The sequence below is a fragment of the Colias croceus genome, chromosome 11, assembly GCF_905220415.1.
Source record: "Colias croceus chromosome 11, ilColCroc2.1".
In the NCBI taxonomy this organism is placed as follows: domain Eukaryota; kingdom Metazoa; phylum Arthropoda; class Insecta; order Lepidoptera; family Pieridae; genus Colias; species Colias croceus.
In genome coordinates this window covers 10,624,523-10,647,116 of record NC_059547.1, presented here as the reverse complement: position 1 = coordinate 10,647,116, position 22,594 = coordinate 10,624,523, and the positions used below count along the sequence as shown (strand labels likewise).

The window sequence follows — 22,594 nt, the reverse complement described above, 5'->3', positions numbered from 1 at the left end:
GCGGATCGTTGAATCGTTCTATATTATAACGTATTACAAAATATGAATGCAGATATTTTTAATTAACAGTCTTATTTTGTTCGTGTTTACATGGTCAATATAAAATCACCTACTTGTTTTTTCTAAATTTAAGTATATTATCATGATTGACTTTAAGAAAGAAAGAAAGTTTATTTCTACACCATAGGTAACGCCACGGGAAACTATAGCGAAGGTGATAATCAATAAAAATAATAACAAAGTCTACGGGAGAAGAGATATTTGGCAATGTGCCCCAAGAGCCAGTCAGTTTTCCATTGAAGTTGTAAACACCATGTCCCCTTACGCAACCCTGTTCGCTTATGTTGGGGTACGTTTTTTGTGATATTTTTTTATAAATATGTACATATTTTTAAAATTTAAACAGTTTTTTATCAGGATTAATATTCAATTAATTCGATGTACTAATTGTCACTAATTTAGTGTAGTTATATAAACAATAAATCGTGTTTTAAACCTGTTTAAATGTATATCTAACGGACGCGAAGGACCAAAAATGCGTTTGCTTCATGTCGGTTGATAGGGTCAAATAAATATTATGTTGCGCTCAAATTGTGAAATTTAAAAAAGGTACCTACACTATGTTGTGATAATATTTCTTGTTAATGTGTGCTTTCATTGTTTACGTATAGATTTATTACTGTTTTACTATCAGGAATGATAAAAAAGTATGGATAAATATAATGTTTTAATCGCCATTTAAATCCGGTAATCTATACTCGATCTAAATTTACTTATTAAACTTTTTGCAATCAATAAGTAACGTTATTATTTAAGAATACTTCTTACACTTCTGAAATATCATTTTAATAAAACGGATTTTCAGTAAAAATATATGAGTGTATAGTGAATAATATGAAGTGGTTACTGTGAAGATTGTCAAGAAGGAAGACACTTAAAGTACCTACGAAATATCGAGTCTGTGTATTTTTAAATCAAGTTTCATCAGAATGTTCTTTATTATATTGATATAATAAAAACAGATATAAAGAACAGAATATAAGATTTAAAAATACTTGTTAAACTATGCATCCAGAACGATAAAATATTAGGTATAAGATAAATTTAGTTGAAACACGTGACATTCGTTTTCTGTGAATCTCCAAATAAGAAATTTTTTTATACATTATAGGTGAACTAATATGAAATATTCAGATAGTTCATATAATCACCCTATTTCAAAAATCACATCTACAAAAGTTTTCTACTAATCGCTTCAACCAAGTGAATTTAATATAGCCACTGATCTATTTAACTAAATTAAAGCAAATAGATAAACATAAACGTGGCCTCATAAACTTAAGAGTGCAAACAAATATCAATTTATGACATCATTGAGAGGCACGCATGCGCACACCTGCATCCCTTAGAGTTCTGACAGACGAACGGTAAAGCCGGTTGCAGAGCTTCACCGACCATCAGTGCGTACGTCAGTCGCGCTTGTCACATGTATGGAAATTCATAAAACCTTTCGTAGCTAGACCGACCATACGCATGCGTATTTCCATACATATGACAAGCGCGACTGACGTACGCACTGAAGCTCTGCAACCGGCCTAAGTTTTGAACGGCAGAGGCTACTTCAGCCGTCGCCACACGTCGGCGGCAGCAGTCAATATGTCGACGGCTGCCGTCGACAGGTGGCGACAGCTGAAGTAGCCTCTGCCATTCGTCTGTAAGAACAAGAACCTGTGGTAAGAACTCTTATTTGTCAATTTAACTACGATCAAAGGAAAATCATTTAAATTACCTCATCGAGAAACCGTCATTTCGCCTTTTGATGTTAACAAAAAATTGGGGTCATATTTTTGTAGGTTTAAGAAGAACATTCCGGAAGAATTATATGCATGAAAATTAGGGAAATGAGGAAAATGAAATGAGATGTAAACGACTTTTTGGAAACGAGGGTTGTATATTAGTGAATTTCCTTTATACATTAAGGGTTCATACGCACTATGCGGGTAGCCGCGTTGCGGGTAGCCGTCCGGCTGACCGCAAGCACAATTATGTACGTAATATTCATTTCTATGCGCACTGCGATGCGGCTACCCGCAGACCGCTCCGGTTGCTCGGAGAGCTGCGGCCCGAGTGACGGCCAGCCGGACGGTTGCTATACGCACTGTGCGGTTCAGTCTGCGGCTGCCTGCCATTGAGTGAGTGTGTGCACGTGGTTGCAAAATGCTTGCTCTCATCTCGTGTTTGCAAATAAGGATGCACCCAGTACTTCTTTCTTTGCTTTTCTTCTATACGTAACGTGTGTAAATGTAGTAAATAGCTGCAACTTCTTCCATTTCCATCTTTGAAATGGATCGACATGACCGCAAATCGCAACGGTTCTTCAACCGCACTATGCGGGTAGCCGCATTGCGGGTAGCCGTCCGACTGGCCGCATTCGCAACCGCATCCTGCGGTCAGCCGGACGGCTACCCGCAATGCGGCTACCCGCATAGTGCGTATGAACCCTAAGTTGTATATTGAATACTAAAAATATCTATACTTAATATTATAAAGCTGAAGAGTTTGTTTGTTTGAACGCGTTAATCAGAAACTACTGGTTCGATGTGAACAATTATTTCGGTTTTAGATAGCCCATATATCGAGGAAGGCTATAGACTATAATATCATCACGCTAAGACTAATATAGGAGCGGAGCACTGCGGGGAAAACCGCGGGGCACAGCTTGTAACATATAATCATGGCACTCAGAAATAATGTAGCTTGAACTGATGACAAAAATAATTAATCGAATAGTTCTAGAGATAATGTATCATATTCGAGTATAATATACTTATAAACCGTACAGATTTATTACTGTCTAGACTAGATTATTTTATGGTATAGATAAAGTATATTAATTTCCTCAAACTCCCACAAATTATTATGACGTATAATTTTCTTCTATGAAATGAAAATCTTTCTAACAATAGCTTTCTCCTTTCAGCTCTACTTCCTCTTCATGCTGATATTCTTCATAATCCTCTGCATCACGTTCGTCCTGGTTATTCTCTGGTACAATAAGAAGCATGGACTCAGTGCCTTCGATTGTCATGAAGATACACCAATAAGGAGACCAATTATGAACGATCCTGGACCTAGTCGAATGCAGTCATTATAATGTGAAAGTACGAACTTTATCCAAAATATTTTTGTACCAAAGGTTTATTTTAGAACCATAAAAAAAAACATTTAGACGAGACGGTGTGACATGGAAATAAATAAACAAAATAAGGGTTCCGTTTTTTGCCATTTCATTCCGGAACCCTAAAAAGCAACTGTCCCGCAAAAAAAGGATTTTACGCATACTAATAAATGCTAAAATATTTCTATTTGTGTCTGTCTGTTGATATTGATGAAATTTGAAAGAGAAATAGACTTGAAAAGAGGTATTTGTCAAGAAAATAAAATGCGAGTAAAATACGGGATGGAAATAACACGACTTGACGTGAAGCTAGTTTAGTTATAAATTTTCTTGCAAGTGAATTTGTGTCTGTGAAAATAAAGTGTGTTTCTGATTTATAGACAATATGGAACTGGAAGTAAAGTAAACATTGCTTTTATATGTATTTCGTTATAAATTCAAAGGCACTTTTTTGTATGTTTTATGCTAAATAAAAAAAAAATAATGAAAATCGATCGATGAAACTCACGGGGAATAGTTTTTTAAAACTAACTCTATGTATTCATAATACTTGTCTTGTTTATTAGTTTGTTTATAATGCAGAAAATTTTAACAGAAAATATTTTCATACATTTGTTGCGGACGGCGATTACATAGACGACGGCGTTGCCGAGCTACAGGCAACGGGGAGCGCGCCTATGTAATGCGCGCTATACCCTCTGGTGCGGACGGCAACTACAGGGACGACGGCGGCGCCGAGCGACGGGCAACGGGAGCGCGCCTATGTGATGCGCGCTATACCCAGCGAAAACGGCACCGGGCCGCGGTAGTGGGGTCGAGTGGGCGGGGCGTATTGTGCCCTTACGCTCATGTTACTCATCGTACCCACCGTTAGTTTTAAGTAGGATAGAAATGTACTTAGGCTGTAAGATTTGTAAATATTGTATGGTAAATAAATCACCTTGGAAATCGCTGCGAGTTTTAATCAACAAGTGGGAACCTCTGCGCCTCACCCTATTCAAGAACATACAGTCCACTGACCGGGGCTATAATTAATAGTGCCTGGTCCATCGACGCGCCGGATTTTGTTGAAGCAAACTTCACTGCGAAGACGACGTGCTTATTAAGAAGAAAGAAGATAATACGCCGAGCTACGAACGTTGCGTATCTTCAGTCTTAAGCACAAGACACTCAGCCGAACGACGACTGCGCTGCGTGTCTACGAGGCTGATTTATCTAACGCGGTTTACCGCGGCTGTGTGTTAGCCCACCTAACGGTGCCAAACGGGCGCACGCAGTTAACGCCGCAAGGCGGGAGTGACTGTTCGAACGCAGTCACCAGTTCGCATCCAACGCGACTGTACAGTTCGACTTCGCCGGTAAGGCGCGAGATCGTGTGAGGGCCGGACTGTAGGCACGCTGACGGGGCAAGGTGTTCCTCCTTGTCCTCGAGCAACCTCACGCACTTGCGTCCTCTGCTGGGTAGTTCCTTCCTACCTCATCCACCTTTTCCATTCTCACGGTGAGCGAACACTGTTGCTACAGCACCTCGCCGTGGGCTGTTAGGGCTGCTAGGGACGTTAGGGACGTTAGGGAAGATGATGACCCGCAACCGACCGAAGAAGACAGACGAGGCGGATGCAGCGGCCGTCACACACACAAGACCGCCCGCATCACCGTCTGAGCTACGAGAAACGACGACGACAGCACCCGCAGAAACGGAAACGCGAGTAGACGACACTCAGTCACAGGCCTCAGTCAGAACGACGAGATCTGTGAGATCGCGAATGAAGGAAGCACAAGCAGAGGCAGGAAGCAAGCTACTAGCGCTCGAAAAGAAAATGATAGCGCTCGAAAAAGAGCAAATACTTAAAGAAATGGAAGCGAACATTGCGAGAATTGCTGACGACGCTAGCGTTGTTGACAGAACGGACGCGCTACCGATAGAGTCAGAAGATCGAGTACAAGACTGGCTCAAAAGACACAGCCAAGAAGCGACCGCTATGCCACTAAGACACGGTGACGCCCCTTTTCCAACACGGGGGGAGTCATCGCGACAAGTCGCGTGGACTAAAGATACGGTCGGGCAACGTAGAGATGAGTCACCCGTCGTAGAACACGACACAACGAAAGTCGGAACACCGAGAGCAAGATCCCGAGATCGCGGGATAGAAAAGCTAACTGAAGTCTTTGAGGAGCTGACGAGACAAAGGCCGCCTCCAAGACAAGGCTTCGATTTACCTCAGTTCAATGGAAATGTAACAGAATGGCTGTACTTCAAGGCCGCGTACGAGGACACGACGCGACTGTACAAATATACAAACATTGAGAATCTAGCCAGGTTACGTGCTTGTTTAACGGGAGCCGCACGCGACACTGTTGCGGTTCTATTAAGCACAACGAACGATCCTGAGCTAATAATGAGAACGCTTAACCAATGCTATGGTCGACCCGAAATAATTATCGACCGTGCAATGGATGAGATCAAGAAGCTGCCGCGACCCGGCACGACGGCTGTAGAACTTAACCAATTCGCCGTGAAAGTACAAAATATAGCTTGGCTGTTAAACAGCATAGAGGATAGAAGCTACGTTAATAGTACGATGCTCGTCAGAGAAATATTAAATAAACTGAGCCTGCACTATCAAGCACGGTGGACGGACTACGGTCAAGCACATGGCACGACATATGAGCCCATATTTCTCACATTGTCGAATTATCTCATCAAAGAAGCGGATCTACAACTTACATACAACTACAGTAAGAAGACAGAGACAACAACAGTTGAAAAAAGAGAGAGTCGACCGCTACGCCGCGCGAACATTTATGCGACTAATAACGATGATAAAAAGATAAGTTGCTTATGTTGCGGGCGCGAGCATGAAACACCAAAGTGCAAAGAATTTGCAAATATGTCACTAAGCCAGCGTTGGGAACGAATGAAGAAGGCGAGAGCCTGTTTTCAATGCATTGTTAGCACGCACCTGCGATCCCGGTGCAAGCATAAAAGGTGCGACATAGACGGGTGCGATAAACCGCATCACCCGATGTTACATGAAGAAAAAATAGCGATCGAAGAGAAACCGACTGAAGTTGTACTCTCGACTACTATTAACAGCAACAACCAAGCTGTTTTATTAAAAGTATGTCCGGTGTATATAAAATCGGATGGCGAAAAGCAAATCAAAACGTATGCTTTATTAGACGAGGGATCAACAATATCATTGATCGATGAAGACCTCGCACGAGAGCTTGAATTAAACGGACCTACGCAACCCCTACGAATAAGCGGGGTGGGGGCGTCAAGCGACATTATGAACAGTAGATCGGTGCAAATTAAGATAAGCCGACGAAACAATGGAGCGTCACACGCGATCCGTGTGCGAACAATGACAAACCTAGCAATAGGTGGACAAACAATAAGCGCGAACACGCTGAAATACAATCATTTAAAAGGATTGCCTTTGAAAGACGTCATCGGTAAAGTCAAACCGAAGTTGTTAATCGGGTCCGATAACTGGGACTTGATTATATCAAGAAAGCTGAGAACCGGCAAACGTGGCGAACCTGTAGCGTCACTCACACGACTAGGGTGGGTCATACACGGCACCACACCCAAAACAACATTAAGTCGTGAAAATGTGTTACATACGTATGAAAACGACGATGACTGCGTTAGTAACAAATCGTTGGAAAAACTAATGAAGAAAAGCTACGAAATCGACGCACTCGGTATAAAAGTAACACAAAGAAAATCGAGTGTCGACGAGCGCGCTATACGCATATTCGAAGAAACGGCACGTCGCATTGACGGACGTTTTGAAGTAGGCCTGCCATGGCGAACCGACAAACCTACGCTACCGTTAAACTATGAGATGGCTAGAAAAAGGTTAAAATCCATTGAGAACAAAATGGACCGATGCGAAGAATTCAAACATGCATACACGGCGGAGATTCAAAATCTTATTAACAAGGGATACGCCGCACCGGTAACAAACGATGACTTACCGGCGACTACTACGTGGTATCTCCCGCACTTCGCAGTCGTTAACCCAAACAAGCCGGGAAAACTCAGAGTAGTGTTCGACGCGGCCGCAAGAGATAAGGGCGTCTGCCTAAATGACGAGCTGCTAGACGGCCCCGACTTACTTCAGTCACTGCCGGGAATACTCTACAAATATAGAGAAAATGAAGTCGCAGTGACGGCCGACGTTAAAGAAATGTTTCTTCAAATTAAGATTAGAAAACAAGATCAAGGCGCACAGCTTTTCCTTTGGCGAGGCGATGATAGAACGGGCCCTCCGAAAACGTTTAAAATGACTTCAATGATATTTGGGGCTCGTAGTTCGCCATTCATCGCACACAGCGTTAGAAACAAGAACGCTGAAGATTTCCGATTTTCGCATCCGCTAGCATATGAAGCGATAAGGAAAAATCATTATATGGATGACTTCGTCGATAGCTTCAGGACCGAAGACGAAGCTATACAAACAATCAAGGAGGTCATACATGTGCACGCCCACGCTAGCTTCACATTAGCTGGGTGGAGTAGTAATCGCGACACGGTGATACAACACACGCCGTTCGACCTGCGAACACGGGCGACCGCGAGTCTAGTGGCCACTAACCACGATATGAATAAGACATTGGGAATGGTGTGGATCCCGCGAGAAGATAAACTTTCTTTCAACACATGTTTAGCGAGGATTCACACCGACGTGAAAGAGCGCCGTCGACCTCCTTCAAAGAGGGAAGCGCTAGGAACGGTGATGTCAATCTTCGACCCGCTGGGACTCATAAGCTATTATACAATCACGGCCAAAATAATACTTCAAAATTTATGGAGGCTGAAGCTTGATTGGGACGAGCCCATACCGGCAGAAGACTACGCTAACTTCGATGACTGGCTGAAACGATTAAATGACATCACCAAGCTGCGAATACCACGATGGTACGGCAATACGGGGGGAGTTAAAGTCGAACTCCACGTTTTCTGCGATGCCTCTGAGCAAGCGTACGCAAGCGCCGCCTACTGGCGCTCCGAAGAGCCGAACGGAAACGTACGCATAGCGCTGATATCTGCTAAAGCGCGAGTAGCGCCGTTGAAAACACAAAGCATTCCAAGACTCGAGCTGCAGGCCGCACTAATCGGCGTACGTCTTGCGTCCGCTATACTAAAGGAGCATAGACTAGCCGTGGCGAGTCACACATATTGGACGGACTCAACAACCGTATTGCAGTGGATTCGAAACGATAAAGCTCGTCACACTCCATTCGTGGCGAACAGGCTGGGTGAAATAGCCGAATTAACGAAGATAAATCAATGGCGGTGGGTGCCTACCGCCGACAATGTGGCGGACGACGCGACTCGTATCAATAACGAAGAAAAGAACGAGAACGACCGTTGGTTCACCGGCCCTGCATTTCTACGCGAACCGAAGGAATCATGGCCCGAACAAGCACCGTGGCTAGAAGTGGCGGCTGTTGAACATCACACAGCCACAGAACGAGCCGACATACGACAGAGCGTACCGGATGTAACACGCTTTTCAAAATACGAGCGTTACATACGAGCGATCGCCTATGTGCTTATGTTTATAAATCGAGCGAAGAAAATCAAGACGACGCTCGACGCTAATTTGCTAGAAGAAGCCGAACGCTTAGCAATAAAAGCCTCACAACGTGACAAGTTTGAGGAAGATATAGAAAGATTGACGAACAAAAAGTCAATATGTCGAAGCAGCAGACTAGCCAAACTTGACCCCGTGCTAGACGAATACGGCCTCCTGCAACTGAACGGCCGCTTGAAGCACGCAGCCATACCGAACGTATGCAAGTTTCCCGTCATATTAGACGGCGGTCATCGCTTCACAAGACTATTAGTGCGAAGAGAACATGAAAGAGCGCTGCACGCGAACAATGAGCGTGTGGTTAACGACCTACGGCAGCGATATTGGATATTGCGAGTCAGACCGACAGTTAAGGCCGTAGCGAAGGAATGCTCGACATGTCGTATAAAGAAGGCCACGCCCACTATGCCGAACTTCGGTGACCTACCTGCGGAGCGGACCGAGGCATTCGTGCGACCATTCACGAATTGCGGACTCGACTATTTCGGTCCAATGACGATCACAATAGGACGCCGAAGAGAGAAGCGCTGGGGGGCTCTATTTACTTGCCTTTCAACACGGGCTGTACACATAGAGTTAGTCGGCGCTCTCACTACCGACTCTGCAATAATGGCGATGCGGCGTATGGCAGCGCGACGTGGGTGGCCGCGAGTTATGTACTCAGACAACGCAACTAATTTCCGCGGCGCCGATACTGAGTTACGTCGAGCCATTGAAGTATGGGAAAGTGAACTTAAAGACTATGGCCTACAACAGCGAATGAACTGGAAGTACATCACTCCCGGCGCACCACATCAAGGCGGCGCGTGGGAGAGACTTATTCGTTCTGTAAAGACTTCGCTTCTCGCCGTACTTTTCCAAAAAGAACCGCACGAAGAGATATTAATTACGCTGTTAGCGGAGGTTGAGCACACGATCAATGCTCGACCGCTAACACACGTGCCGGTGACACCAGAGGACCCGGAGGCACTCACTCCGAACCATTTTCTGTTGGGTGGCCCTTCCGACATGCCGTTAGTAGGCGCATGTGAACATGTAACAAAAAGAACATGGAAGAAAGCTCAAGCGCTAGCGAACGAGTTTTGGCGGCGGTGGGTACGCGAGTACTTACCAACACTCAACCCACGCGGCCACCTGCGACATGATAGACAAGCGCTTAAGGTTGGCGATATTGTCATTGTTGCCGACGCTGCGCTTCCAAGAAATGTATGGCCACGAGGAAGAATTACGCAAACATTTCCCGGACCGGATGGGGAAATCAGAAGCGTCATGGTGCAATCAAGAGGGCATCAATTAAAGCGACCGGTAACAAAGGTCGTCGTCCTTCCCGTAGAAGAGGCTGCGTCCCGAGGACTTCACCGGGGGGAGGCTGTTGCGGACGGCGATTACATAGACGACGGCGTTGCCGAGCTACAGGCAACGGGGAGCGCGCCTATGTAATGCGCGCTATACCCTCTGGTGCGGACGGCAACTACAGGGACGACGGCGGCGCCGAGCGACGGGCAACGGGAGCGCGCCTATGTGATGCGCGCTATACCCAGCGAAAACGGCACCGGGCCGCGGTAGTGGGGTCGAGTGGGCGGGGCGTATTGTGCCCTTACGCTCATGTTACTCATCGTACCCACCGTTAGTTTTAAGTAGGATAGAAATGTACTTAGGCTGTAAGATTTGTAAATATTGTATGGTAAATAAATCACCTTGGAAATCGCTGCGAGTTTTAATCAACAAGTGGGAACCTCTGCGCCTCACCCTATTCAAGAACATACAGTCCACTGACCGGGGCTATAATTAATACATTTTACAATCCAAACAAATAATGTTTAATGTAATTTCATACCATAAACACAATAGTTATCGATAAAATGATAATTTTACTGTCAAGAGTTAGAAGTAAACTTTTACTTTGTATGGAAAAAGATTTTTATTCTTCGTGAAATTGTTATTATGAGGTTTTTCAAATGCTCATAAAAGTAACAATTCTCGAGTTTTGTATTTTCATTTTATTACGAACTGCAATATAAAATATTAGCAAAACAAGATATTAAATTTAATTTCAAACATTAGCTACCCTTCTTTCAGCGAAATTGGGTAAAATAAATATACTGGGAAAGCAAATAATAGAAAAGGCAAATCTTCTGTGACTCGACATTTTGATACGGTAAGCAATATTAGGTATAAATCTCTCAGTCTTTATCATAAGCTAGGATTTCCCGACGTTATTTGGCTGTAAATATATTATTTACCTTGTGTTGTCTTTTATCGTGCATATTTTACGAGTTCAGAAACCTATTTACGATGCGATTTTGTTGTCTTAAACTTAATAAATAGTATAGGTACTAAAACTTTGCTTGGGAAACATGCTATCCATATGAGAAAACAGAATAAAAATCGGTGCTACTGTTTTTGAGGTTATCGTGAACATACAAACAAATGCACGCGGTAGAGGACTATGCTTTATTTTGCGGAGTTATATAATGGATTAAAACTTAGGCAGCAACTTTTGTCCTGTTTGAAACAATAACAATTTTTGGTTGCTTTGAAAAATAACACGACAGGAAAAGTAAAACTGCAAGAGGGTTGATAAACAAGTTTATTAAGTTCAAAATATAGAGACAGTCACACACAGATTTTTTTTTAATTAAATAAGGTTGCTAATTAAAATAGCACCTTATATATAATTACAATCTAGCCTACAAGACTAATAAGTCACACAGATACATTTTATACCTACATACTTTCTTAAGTCTTTATACATAACAAGTTTCTTTGTTTCCACTTGAGTGCATCAGAAGGGGTCAGGTTTTATTTTATAAGCACGATAGGCATATGATTTTAAAGCACACAAGTGTTTGAAAAATGTCGTTGACTTTGTTTTCGTATCGACGTCAAGCGAATATTTTGCGTGATAAAATGTTTATTATAAACTAGCTTTCCACCATCGGCTTCACCCGCGCAGTCAAAGGAAACCCGCATAGTTCCCGTTCCCGTGGAATGTCCGGGATAAAACCTATCCTATGTCCCGGGGTAAAAAGTAGCCTATGTCCTTTCTCGGGTATCAAAATATCTCTATACCAAATTTCATGCAAATTGGTTCAGTAGATAAGACGTGATTGAATAACAGACAGACAGAGTTACTTTCGCATTTATAATATTAGTATGGATTTCAAAATAATTAATAACATGAGGGATTTTTGCACTTTTTATATCGGGATTTTTCAAATTTTCACGCATTTTCCATTTTTCCACCTCAGTTATTAATGTTTAAATAAACTTTTCTAATACTTTAAGTATCGTCATGACAAGCCAAGCTGCCAGGATCCATTTCGCATATAAACGCGTATTTATTCTCGCACCAGAGGTCGTCAAACATGCCGTTCCGGTAGGTGGCGCCACAGAACTCCCCTGTTGTGGCGTTGTTTGGTTCACCACCAGAGAACTTATCATAACCAGCTTGGAGTAGAGTATCACCTGAAATAATATACTGTTAGTGCAAGCGAAATAGAAATATTATAATTAAGTTTCTAAACTCTTTTTATTATCTACTAGCCTTCCGCCTGCGGCTTCGACCGCGTTTTCAAAGAGAAGCCCGCATAGTTTCCGTTCCCGTGGGATTCCTGGATAAAACCTAGCCTATATTACTCGTGGATAATGTAGCTTTCGAATGGTGCAAGAATTTTTAAAATCGGTCCAGTAGTTTATGAGCCTATTCATTACAATCAAACAAACAAAGAAAGTTTTCCTCTTTATAATATGAGTGTAGATTATTTAGTGATACTGAACGAAAAACTTCCAAAAGAATACAAAATTTCATAAAATAATAAAATCCTTGAAAAAAGCTTCTTAAATATTTAAATTTGTTCCGTGTTAATCCACTATTTAGAATCGCGATTTATCAATCATTAAGAGTTTATCAACATTGGAAACTTCGCTAATATAATATAACTAGCTGTCCGCCCCGGCTTCGCCCGTGGTACATATTTACGTTTTCTCTACATAAAAACCATCCTCGTACTTCAAGGAATATAATAAAAAAAGAATTATCGAAATCGGTCCACCCGTTCACGCTTGATGCCGTGACCAAGGAAAACAGGTTTCATTTATATATGTATACATATATTATATAGATAATGGGTCGGACGCAAATCTGAAAAATCTGCTATGTGAGGTGAAATCTACTTTTCATTCCTCAGAGAGGAGCTCATAATAATAAGAAGTTCTCACCGTTTATGGTCAGCCATTCTCCATGTTCACCCCAGTCATGGAAGCCCAGGAAAGCGATGTCCTTCCAGAAGTTTCCGCGCATCTTGCCACCTGGATACTTGGCGAATAGCTCTTTGATCACCTGGAAGAGAAAGGGAAATATTAATTCAAATTAACTGAAAAGATGGTAAGGATGGACGAGAAAACATTAGGTAAGGTAAGGCAGCCGAGGGGGTTGCGGAAGAATTCTAACAAATACCCGCGGCCCCCTCATTAAAGCGGCTCGACGGATCACAGTGGGGTTTTAGTCGGTAAGAATCCGACATAACCCACGGCTCCTTCCCCGGGGGCCGTGGGTATCTTTGGAAGATTTCCCCACTATAAAAAAAAAATAAAAATAAAAAAAATAAAAAAGGTAAGGTAAGGCATTTAAAAATTAATATTGAAAATGTGAATCAGATTAAAAAAAAAACAGTGAAGAAAAAGCTATTGAGTTAAATGTTATAAAATTATGGAAAATTGTTCAAGACTAGTTTTATTTAATGTAAAATGTACTATGTACTAATAAATGTACTAATGTACATGTACATTTTATATTAAATAGGAAAAAAATAAATTCAAATTCAAACATAATAAACACGACATCTTTCGGAAACAAACAAACAGAAGACTAAGGAGACTCCTTTTTTGCATTATAACTATAAGGTACCACCATACCATCCAAAGGAGTTTCAGCAGATACTATTACGTAACCATCAATTCAGAAAGCAGTTACTACAGATATTGCCACATATTGCCATTTATAATATAGCCATTTTAATTAGAGGTACCATCAATTCTAAAAGCAGTTTATACAGCACTCTGTAGACCCGCTATATTTCTACTCACATGTGCTTCTATTTCGCTATTAACTATAGCAAGGTATCCGCCTTCAGCAGCACAGGTCATATAAGCCCTGGACCAGGTGCGAGGAACTGTGTGGAACTTGTAGCAACTGCCAGTCCTCATGTCGATATTGTATTCTGTAAAGTTGTTAAATTTATCGTAATTATCGTAATCTTTCTTTCTTTCTGAACCTCAGTTTATAAACTAGATAGGCAGACGTTTGACCACTATTACGCCTGATGTTAAATGGTGATGTGATCTATGAAGGAGCAGGTCTGCCTACAAGAAGCCTATTCACTCTAGTCTTGAAGAGATATTTCGTAATGGTCCGGGAACTCCGGCGATGGAACAGAATTCGAAAAAGTTCTAGTCTAATCTTCTCTTCTATAAGTCTATCGATGGAAAAATTGAGTATTTTTAACCGACTTCAAAAAAAAGGAGGAGGTTATCAATTCGGCCGGTATATTTTTTTTTTTTTTTATGTATGTACACCGATTACTCCGAGGTTTCTGAACCGATTTACGTGATTCTTTTTTTGTTCGATGCGGGATGGTGTCGAATTGGTCCCATAAAAATTTTATTCGGATAGGCGCAGTAGTTTTTATTTTATGAGCATTTTTGTCTGTAGGTATTTGTAAATTTTGCAAGTGCAAGTTTGAAGTCGGTTGTTTTTAACGCAGTTATCACTTGTATTCATAAGTATTTTTAAACATTTAAACAATATACCTATAGCATGAAATGATGTTTACAAAGAAAGAAAAGCAGAAAAAGTAGCGTTCAAACTCTAAATCAATAGTACATTCAGTTAGACTTCTTCTAGAAGAACTTTTAAATCTTCATAACATAGTTTTACCATTTACCACTTACCACTATAAAAAGTAGGTGTATTTCGGTATATATCATGCAAAGACGAAGCAAGTATTTGTTATATGTATATTGTATAGTATCCATTTTTCTTCATGCTGTCATTGTTACCTTCACATTAACAAGAACTAAATATTACCTGGATCAGTGGTACCACAGGCACTCATGATTAGGCTCTGAGACATTTTCTTATAACACATATAAGGGTATGTATCTGAACAGTTGACGTCAGCGAATTCACCAGCGCTGGTCATCAGTATGCAGCTCTCGTTATCTTCATAGTTATCTGGTTCACCATCTGCCCAAGTGTGCGGGATCTTGGAGAGAGGAACTCCTGAAATTTTGTTAAATATAAATGACTAAGCCGTAAAATGGCTAAGGTAGAGTATATTAAGTATAGGTACTAAGGTAGAGTTTGTTAAGTTGGTGCTTGTAGAGTTAAAAGAGGCTTGTAGAGTCAAAAGAGTAGAGTTAAAAGTGTAAAGTTACAAGTGTAGAGTTAGACGCTTTGCTCTACACGAGATCTGATAACTTTTTCATAACAATATATGACTTTTATAGGTAACATTTTACATGAAAATATTTTTGGTCTAGAACTACTACGACTTTATTGCCAATACAAAATATTTTAACACTATCCATCCAATCCTAGACTTATCGATTTTATTCTCTCTTATTAGTTAAAAAGTAACCTTCCTCATATACATAAAAATAACAGATGGGAATACCCGATCTAAAAATAAACATAATTAATGTACCTATATCTGAGGTCAAAGAAATAAAACACGATACGTGGAAGTCAAATTATCGTGATAACCCCGGGGGAACTTTATAAACCAACTAGCGGTCCCGACAGACGGTTATCCTGTCTGTTTACTCATTTTTCTATTATTTCTAGCACAAATTCTTAACTTTTTCTTTCATAAGATCCTTCACCTGACCATAATGAATACATCAAAATAAGAATTATCGAAATCGGTTGAACCGTTCACACGTGATGCCGTGACCAAGGAAAATAGAGATTCAGTTTTATATAAAGAGATATTTTTCGATAAGTATAATATATTATCATTCCGGCTTGACCGATTTTTGTGAAGTTATGTATGCTTGCAGAACAAAAATTGCCACGAGAGGTACAAACTGAAAAACACGTTTTGTCATCGAAGAAGTGATTTATAAAATTATGAAACAGGGAATTCACAATGTACCATTTTTCCTATGTAAATTTTAATTCATATTACTTTATGAAGAAAAATAAATTCCTGTGTAGATATGAAAATAAGAGATTTTTATTAATTGCATGTAATGAAAGAAAAACAAACTAAAGGTAAAATTATTCGCTACTTCGTAGAAGCGTTTCAATTCTTACAACAATAATATACCAGAACATTGAGAGTTAGTCTCAAAAAAGTCGAAAAAACATTTTACGAAACGTTCTATATAAGAGTCAGGGTTGACGACACCAAATTTTATCGATACAGGGTTGCCCCAAAAAAGTTTCAAATATTTTTTTTTTATTATTTTCTCACCTTCAGCTGAGAAGAAATCTCCTCTAGAGAAAGTTGCGTGTATCCCGGTGAAGATTCCGTTACACTTCAGCTTTGGAGTCACATCCATCATGGAGATCATTACCTCCTTCAGGTTTTGGTCCAGGGGTGATGCTATTTTGGCTCCTGTAAACGTCACATTCATAATATATTATCTTCCTACCATTACATAGTATAAAACAAAGTCGCTATCGCCGTCTGTCTCTATGTATGCTTAAATCTCTAAAACTACGCAACGGATTTTGATGCGGTTTTTTAATAGAGTGAATCTGTGAGACTCGAGGAAGGTTCGTATATAACGAAGGTTTAGGTTAGTATATAATTTATTAGGTTTTAGGCAAAACAAGCGAAGCCGCGGGCGGAAAGTTAATAATTTATAAGTTATCTTTACTTCTATATAATTATCGACTTATGCTATATAGAGGAGGATGGTTCGCAATTTTTTTTTTGTAATCGAAGATCGAGTGCTAAGTTTGCCCTCGATCTATATACGAAATTATATGAAAATCGATTCAGTGGTTCAAGCGTGAAATCGAAACAAACAGACAGAGATTGTAACTGACTCTATTAGAGTTGAATTAGAGTCACTCGTAAAAATATACAATTAACGCGAATGAAATTATTTATTCTAAATCCCGTATAATTTTAGATTATTTTTTAAAGTTTCAATTATAGGTAATATGAACAAGTTATTTAATTTGATTGTGACTTTAGTAATTTAATAAATCTTACCTTCAAGATGACATCTTAATCTTGCTTCTCTCCAATTGGCTGGTATTCTGTGCAACTTTAAGTAACCCTTGGCACCTTGAGAATATCGGTAGTCACATCTGAACCTTGTTCCATCTAGAGTACCACAAAATAGAGTAAAATAGAGTAGGAATAGCAAGAAACAATTATAAACGAGAAAAATAGATTAGGTATACCAAGAAACAATTATAAACTTGTAAACTAAAATAACGTTCTCAAACTACTGTTTTTAATAATATATAAAATGTAATGGAAATTTTGGGTAAAAATGTTATATTCAGTAACAAACATTACACTAAATATTGTTGTTGTTAATAATTAAAATAAGAATGAAAATATTATTAATAATGTAAAAATAAAAATTTCATTTATTTAATATTAGTTTTTTCACAAGTTACTAAAAATTGCTGGCTTCTAAAACGTGAACTAATGCAATTTAATAGATTATTATAATTACGTACGGAGAGAGCCGATAACACAGAAAATAATTAGCACTAAATATGACTTCATTGCAGTGAATACTAAATGTTTTGATAGTGAGCAGTATAATATAAACTTATTATTAATAATTTTACATGTTGCGATAAACAATACGACACGATAATCGTATCCATTGATGCTTTTTTGACGTGACAACGTCTTATAATTCGATAGAGCCGGCTGCACGCCCGAAAAAACATGACTCATGCGGCGTTACCTCGCTCTGAGGCGTTCCAGTGCAAGCGAGAGCGCGGAACGAGCGACAAAGAAGCACAATCGTTGTAACGTTCAACTATCGTCAGTAAACCGACTTTACAGTCAACCAATTTTTTATCGTGTATAATTAACGATGGATGTATTTGGATAAAACTAAATCATTCGATTAAGTAGTATGTACACGATTATTTACTTTCCTAAGTTCAATGCTAATTTATGTTTATTTAAACACAAATTACAGTACTCAGTGTAATTTTACAATAAATGCAAAAGTTTATGACGAATCGAATATCGTCTCGTGTAAAATATTTTTTTATCTCTACTGTATAACGATAAATGATAATAGCAGTAAAATAAATAATATTTACCCGAGAAAAATCGCAATCTTTTCATTGATAGAAATAATTAGGTTATGGAAGTTCAAAGGGTCATTTTATCCCGGTTAATCCCGGTAACCATGATAAGCGTAAAACCCAAAATCGTTTAATATTATCGACTTATCACTTATCATTTTGTATATCGGCACTATTTTAAGTGACAGACCGATTAAAAATAATAATAGATGCAATTAAACCCCTTCAGTTTAAGGTTGTTGCGCAAACATTTATTTATGTGTACCTATATATAATTATTAATTTTGTATAGGTATAGTTAATATTGACTTAAATATAAAGAAACAATAGCGTTGTTTTAATCTAAACTTGTTAGCAATTACGGAGATACAATAGAACAGACAATCTCAAACAACAGATGCGGATTTTAAAATCATATTAGTGTTATCCGATTTAATAATAAAAATGGCTCTCCCAATAAAATACGAGTTAAAATAATTAGAAGTGCAATCGTTCACCAATCTGTAATTTTTATTTTCGCAGTTCGCTTCAAGTTACATGGAGCGTAGCAATTAATTTGTGTTGAATTTAAAGCGTGAAATAAACGGTAATAATGGAATTATTTTCCACATTCGTTCATTCGCGTGACTGAAATTTTTAAACGCCAATTTTCGACCAAATTTTTAATATTTCAACTAATGATTACAATTTTTTTTATACGGCCAATTCAGCGATCTTTGTATTGCCTTTCAAAGTAATGTCATGGTTTTTGTAAGTTATTTTCAAATAGTTTTTATTTTTGACGGAGAATACATTAAAATTTATTCCTTCACTTTACATTGATTGCTATACTAACGGGATTTCATACGAGCTCTCTTATACTAATAATAATAGTTTAAAAAAACTAAAAAACACGCTTTTTATAGAAAACCGAACTAAAAAATAGAAAATTTTATCAAATTAGTGTATTGTCATCGGTCCTCAATAAATCTACAAAGTTTGAACGAAATGTGGCCGTTTAAAGTGGGTCAAAATCGCGCCCAAAGAAGTCGGTTACAAACATACAGGTGAAGCTAATATAAAGCGTGTAAAAAGCAAGCATGCTACAAAATTTCAAATATCCAATAAAACTAGTAAGTCTGTACTATACAGCTAAGTTGAGCTAAGGCAACTATTGTCAGATATTCTTTTATATATTCATTAATAATTTTTTAACGTTCCATTCCTACAATGCAAACATTTACTGCTTAAAATAAAACTTTTACATTATATAAAATTATGAAAAGTATAATTAGAAGTAGGATAGACACAAACTAGAAAAAAGTAAAGATAAAAATTACAACATATACAAAAAGTATTTAGCAATAATAACAATATTATAGAAGCTAATGTTTCTTTTGAATTCTCAGAACATTAATTACATTACACATTGCCCTTCTGAGAAATGTATTTTGGTTTATTACATACGTCTTCTTTGAGTGAAAAGGAAATATTCGACTATCATATGTTTTGTAAGGATACTCAATACTTTGACCGGACTTCTTAATATAATTTGAACGACATCAATCCAAGATTGTGTTGCTAATGTTCTTTTATAAAATTAATATACTATACTAATATTATAAATGCGAAAGTAACTCTGTCTGTCTGTTTGTTACTCAATCACACCTTAACTACTGAACCGATTTGCATGAAATTTGGTATAGAGATATTTTGATACCCGAGAAAGGACATAGGATAGGTTTTATCCCGGAAATCCCACGAGAACGGGAACTATGTGGGTTTTTCTTTGACTGCGCGGGCGATGCCGCGGGTGGAAAGCTATTTATAATATACTAGCGGTCCGCCCCGGCTTCGCCCGTGGTACATATTAACGTTTTCTCTACATAAGAACCATCCTCGTACTTCAAGGAATATAATAAAAAAAGAATTATCGAAATCGGTTCAGCCGTTCTCGAGTTATGGAATTACAACGAAAAGTGGCATTGATTTTTATATATTAGATGAGAAATCATATTGTATTAAGGAAGTATGGGATTGAAGTATTTCTGAATTGTTGGATATAGTCAAATATATATTTTATTTCAATAAAAATCTTACTGATCTTACCAGATATTAAGATTCCTTAATTCATCGTTATCAAATATTTCCTAAGATATAAAAACTCTTTATAAAATGTAATAGTATCTAATATAAATATTATGAAACAAGATATTCAACTTACAAGTACGTTACCAGTAGGAAGAGAGAAAATGCTCGTATTCGATATAAGAATATTTTCATTTCCGTAAGACATCTAACAATTTTCTCCATAAGTTTACATTCAATATAATATGTACTCATTACTCAGCCTATATAAAGGTCTACACAAGATTATGTGCTATTAAATGATGAGTAAATTATAAAGAGTCTCTATGGCTTAAGAAGTAACAGTCTTACATTATTTATTTACGTTATTTACATAATATTATCCTTGATATTTCTGTATCAAATACTAGATAAATTATATACCTTCCTCGAGAACCACTTTATCTTTAAAAAAAAACATCGAAAGCTGTTGCGTAATTTTGATGATCTAAGCAAACAGACACACAGACAGCGGAAAGCGACTTGTGATTACGAATAATTATTTTTAATCACAAAGCTAAACCGTCTTAAAATGAACTGTCAGAACTGGAAAAAATTGAAATGGGCGCTTGTTTTCAAATAAAAAAGAATCATCAAAATCGGTTGAGCCAATGGTAAGTTCTGAGGTAACAAACACAAAAAAATACAGTCGAATTGAAAAATTCCTCCTTTTTTTAAAGTTGGTTGATAAAAAGATTACATAAATATTTTAAAATCTTTATGTAATCTTTTTATCAACCAACTTCTCTCTATCTTTTTATCAACAATCTTTTCTTCTCTATCTTTTTCTCTTCTCTATCTTTTTATCAACAACAACCAAATCTTTTTATCAAAAATCTTTCCACGTGGCAAAAATCTATTTGAAACTTCTCAATTTGCATTTTCCAATCGAATGAGAAGGAGCTTTTCTTTTTCTTATATCGTAATAGGATCCTGACAAAGATGTTTACATTTCACTGCGCGTTGGGTATTGTGTCTAGGAATTGATATCGGAAATGAGCTGGTAATGTATGTATTTCCCTGTAGAATAAAGAAAAAAAATGTGAGCAAGCTGATATGAAAATACATCTGCGTGTATCCAGACTTTATATGTGTGCACGTTTTTCACAGGTTCTTGTACAGACGCGTAAATGGTTGAACAATTTTCAATATAACTAAGTGGAATTTATATTTTATTATATGATTCTTATTTGTAATAATATTTACATAACGTAGAATTTATTTACATAACGTTTTATAAACGATATTTATATAATTATTGTTTATTTTATTATCTACTGATATTCAAGCATCTTAATGATGTAAAATTCGATCCCTTATAAGAATAGAAAAAATTCGATCACGAGGCGGGACTCGAACCCGCATCCTTTCGCGCCATTCCGGGGCGGATGCCTCACCAACTATATGATATATGATATTATTGTTGTAAGGGCAAGTGTACAATAATTTTGTTGTGGCATCGCACACTGGTAAAAACTACATTCAATTTCACACATAAGTTTTCGCAAGATGAAAAATCAAAGCTCTTATCGCTCCCAATTACTTCAACAGAGGCAGGATTGTTTATAAACCCTTAACCCTTAATTTGGTATAGTCCGGTGTGACGGACACTTACTTAAAATAAATCCTGTCAAGTTTTTATTTCATGTTCATCGATTTTTAATCGATTAAATGTTTATTTATACCATAAACAAATAGTAAAAAATTAAGCAATGATTGTGACAACATTGCATATGTCAGTTGGGACGCAAAATGTCTGTGAAAAGGCGGCCACCTGTTTTGCTCAAAGTATTTATAATTATTTTTCTTATTTTTTGTCGAAAAACGAATTGAATTTTATATTTATTTATTAGATCATAAACATTTCAATCATTATTTACAAAAACATACACACTTTATTACATTTTTATGGTGTTTATTTGTAACCGAAATGTTTTGTCCGTCACAGCGGACATTGCTAATTGTATAGAAAAGTACCACTTTATTAATATGTCCGCTGCGGCGGACACCGTCAAAATGTGTGTGTGTGAGTTTGGATTTTTTTTCATTGCCAACAGCCTAATCGCGCAAGTATAATTATTGCTTTAGTGCCAAATGAACATACACCTTCCCATGCTAGCGAAATATCAGATTCGGAAACTCAATTGCATGAAGCACGTACTAATTCATCCACCCCCCTGTTTTCTCCTGCACCATCTGCACCACCTTCCCTTGCTAACGTAACAATAGATACATCCGTCGATGAAGAATTACACTCCGAATATTCTGATAGACCTGCTGATGACCAGATTCTTTCGTGTGTGAAATTGGCGAGTCCATTTTTGAAAATGTTCAGTCCCTATCTGCTATTCCTTGATTGCCTGCAACGCCTATAACACCAATAGCTTCTTGATAAGCACCCCGAAA

General features: G+C 38.3%; 2 protein-coding genes across 2 annotated transcripts; one reads left to right on the top strand and one right to left on the bottom strand.

Moving 5' to 3' along the window:
- Positions 1-4,755: 4,755 nt before the first annotated feature.
- On the top strand, positions 4,756-10,227 carry LOC123695702. Its single transcript, XM_045641611.1, has one exon. It carries the CDS (start codon positions 4,756-4,758, stop codon positions 10,225-10,227), a length of 5,472 nt encoding a protein of 1,823 aa, XP_045497567.1.
- A 1,639-nt stretch (positions 10,228-11,866) lies between these two features.
- On the bottom strand, positions 11,867-17,543 carry LOC123695620 (C-type mannose receptor 2-like). Its single transcript, XM_045641523.1, has 7 exons — positions 17,495-17,543; positions 17,016-17,129; positions 16,266-16,409; positions 14,876-15,070; positions 13,876-14,009; positions 13,009-13,129; positions 11,867-12,255 (listed from the first exon to the last, which is right to left on the bottom strand). The coding sequence occupies exons 1-7, from the start codon at positions 17,541-17,543 to the stop codon at positions 12,071-12,073; spliced, it is 942 nt and encodes a 313-aa protein (XP_045497479.1). The 3' UTR covers positions 11,867-12,070.
- Positions 17,544-22,594: the final 5,051 nt, after the last annotated feature.

Bases quoted from the DNA above. Each gene is read 5' to 3' on its own strand.
- LOC123695702 (XM_045641611.1), top strand. From the start codon at position 4,756: ATGATGACCCGCAACCGACCGAAGAAGACAGACGAGGCGGATGCAGCG.
- LOC123695620 (XM_045641523.1), bottom strand. From the start codon at position 17,543: ATGAAGTCATATTTAGTGCTAATTATTTTCTGTGTTATCGGCTCTCTC. The intron at 16,410-17,015 runs GTAAGATTTATT...TGACGTTTACAG, and splicing joins ATTAAGATGTCATCTTGAAG to GAGCCAAAATAGCATCACCC. The intron at 13,130-13,875 runs GTGAGTAGAAAT...TTTCTCTTCCAG, and splicing joins ATAGCGAAATAGAAGCACAT to GTGATCAAAGAGCTATTCGC.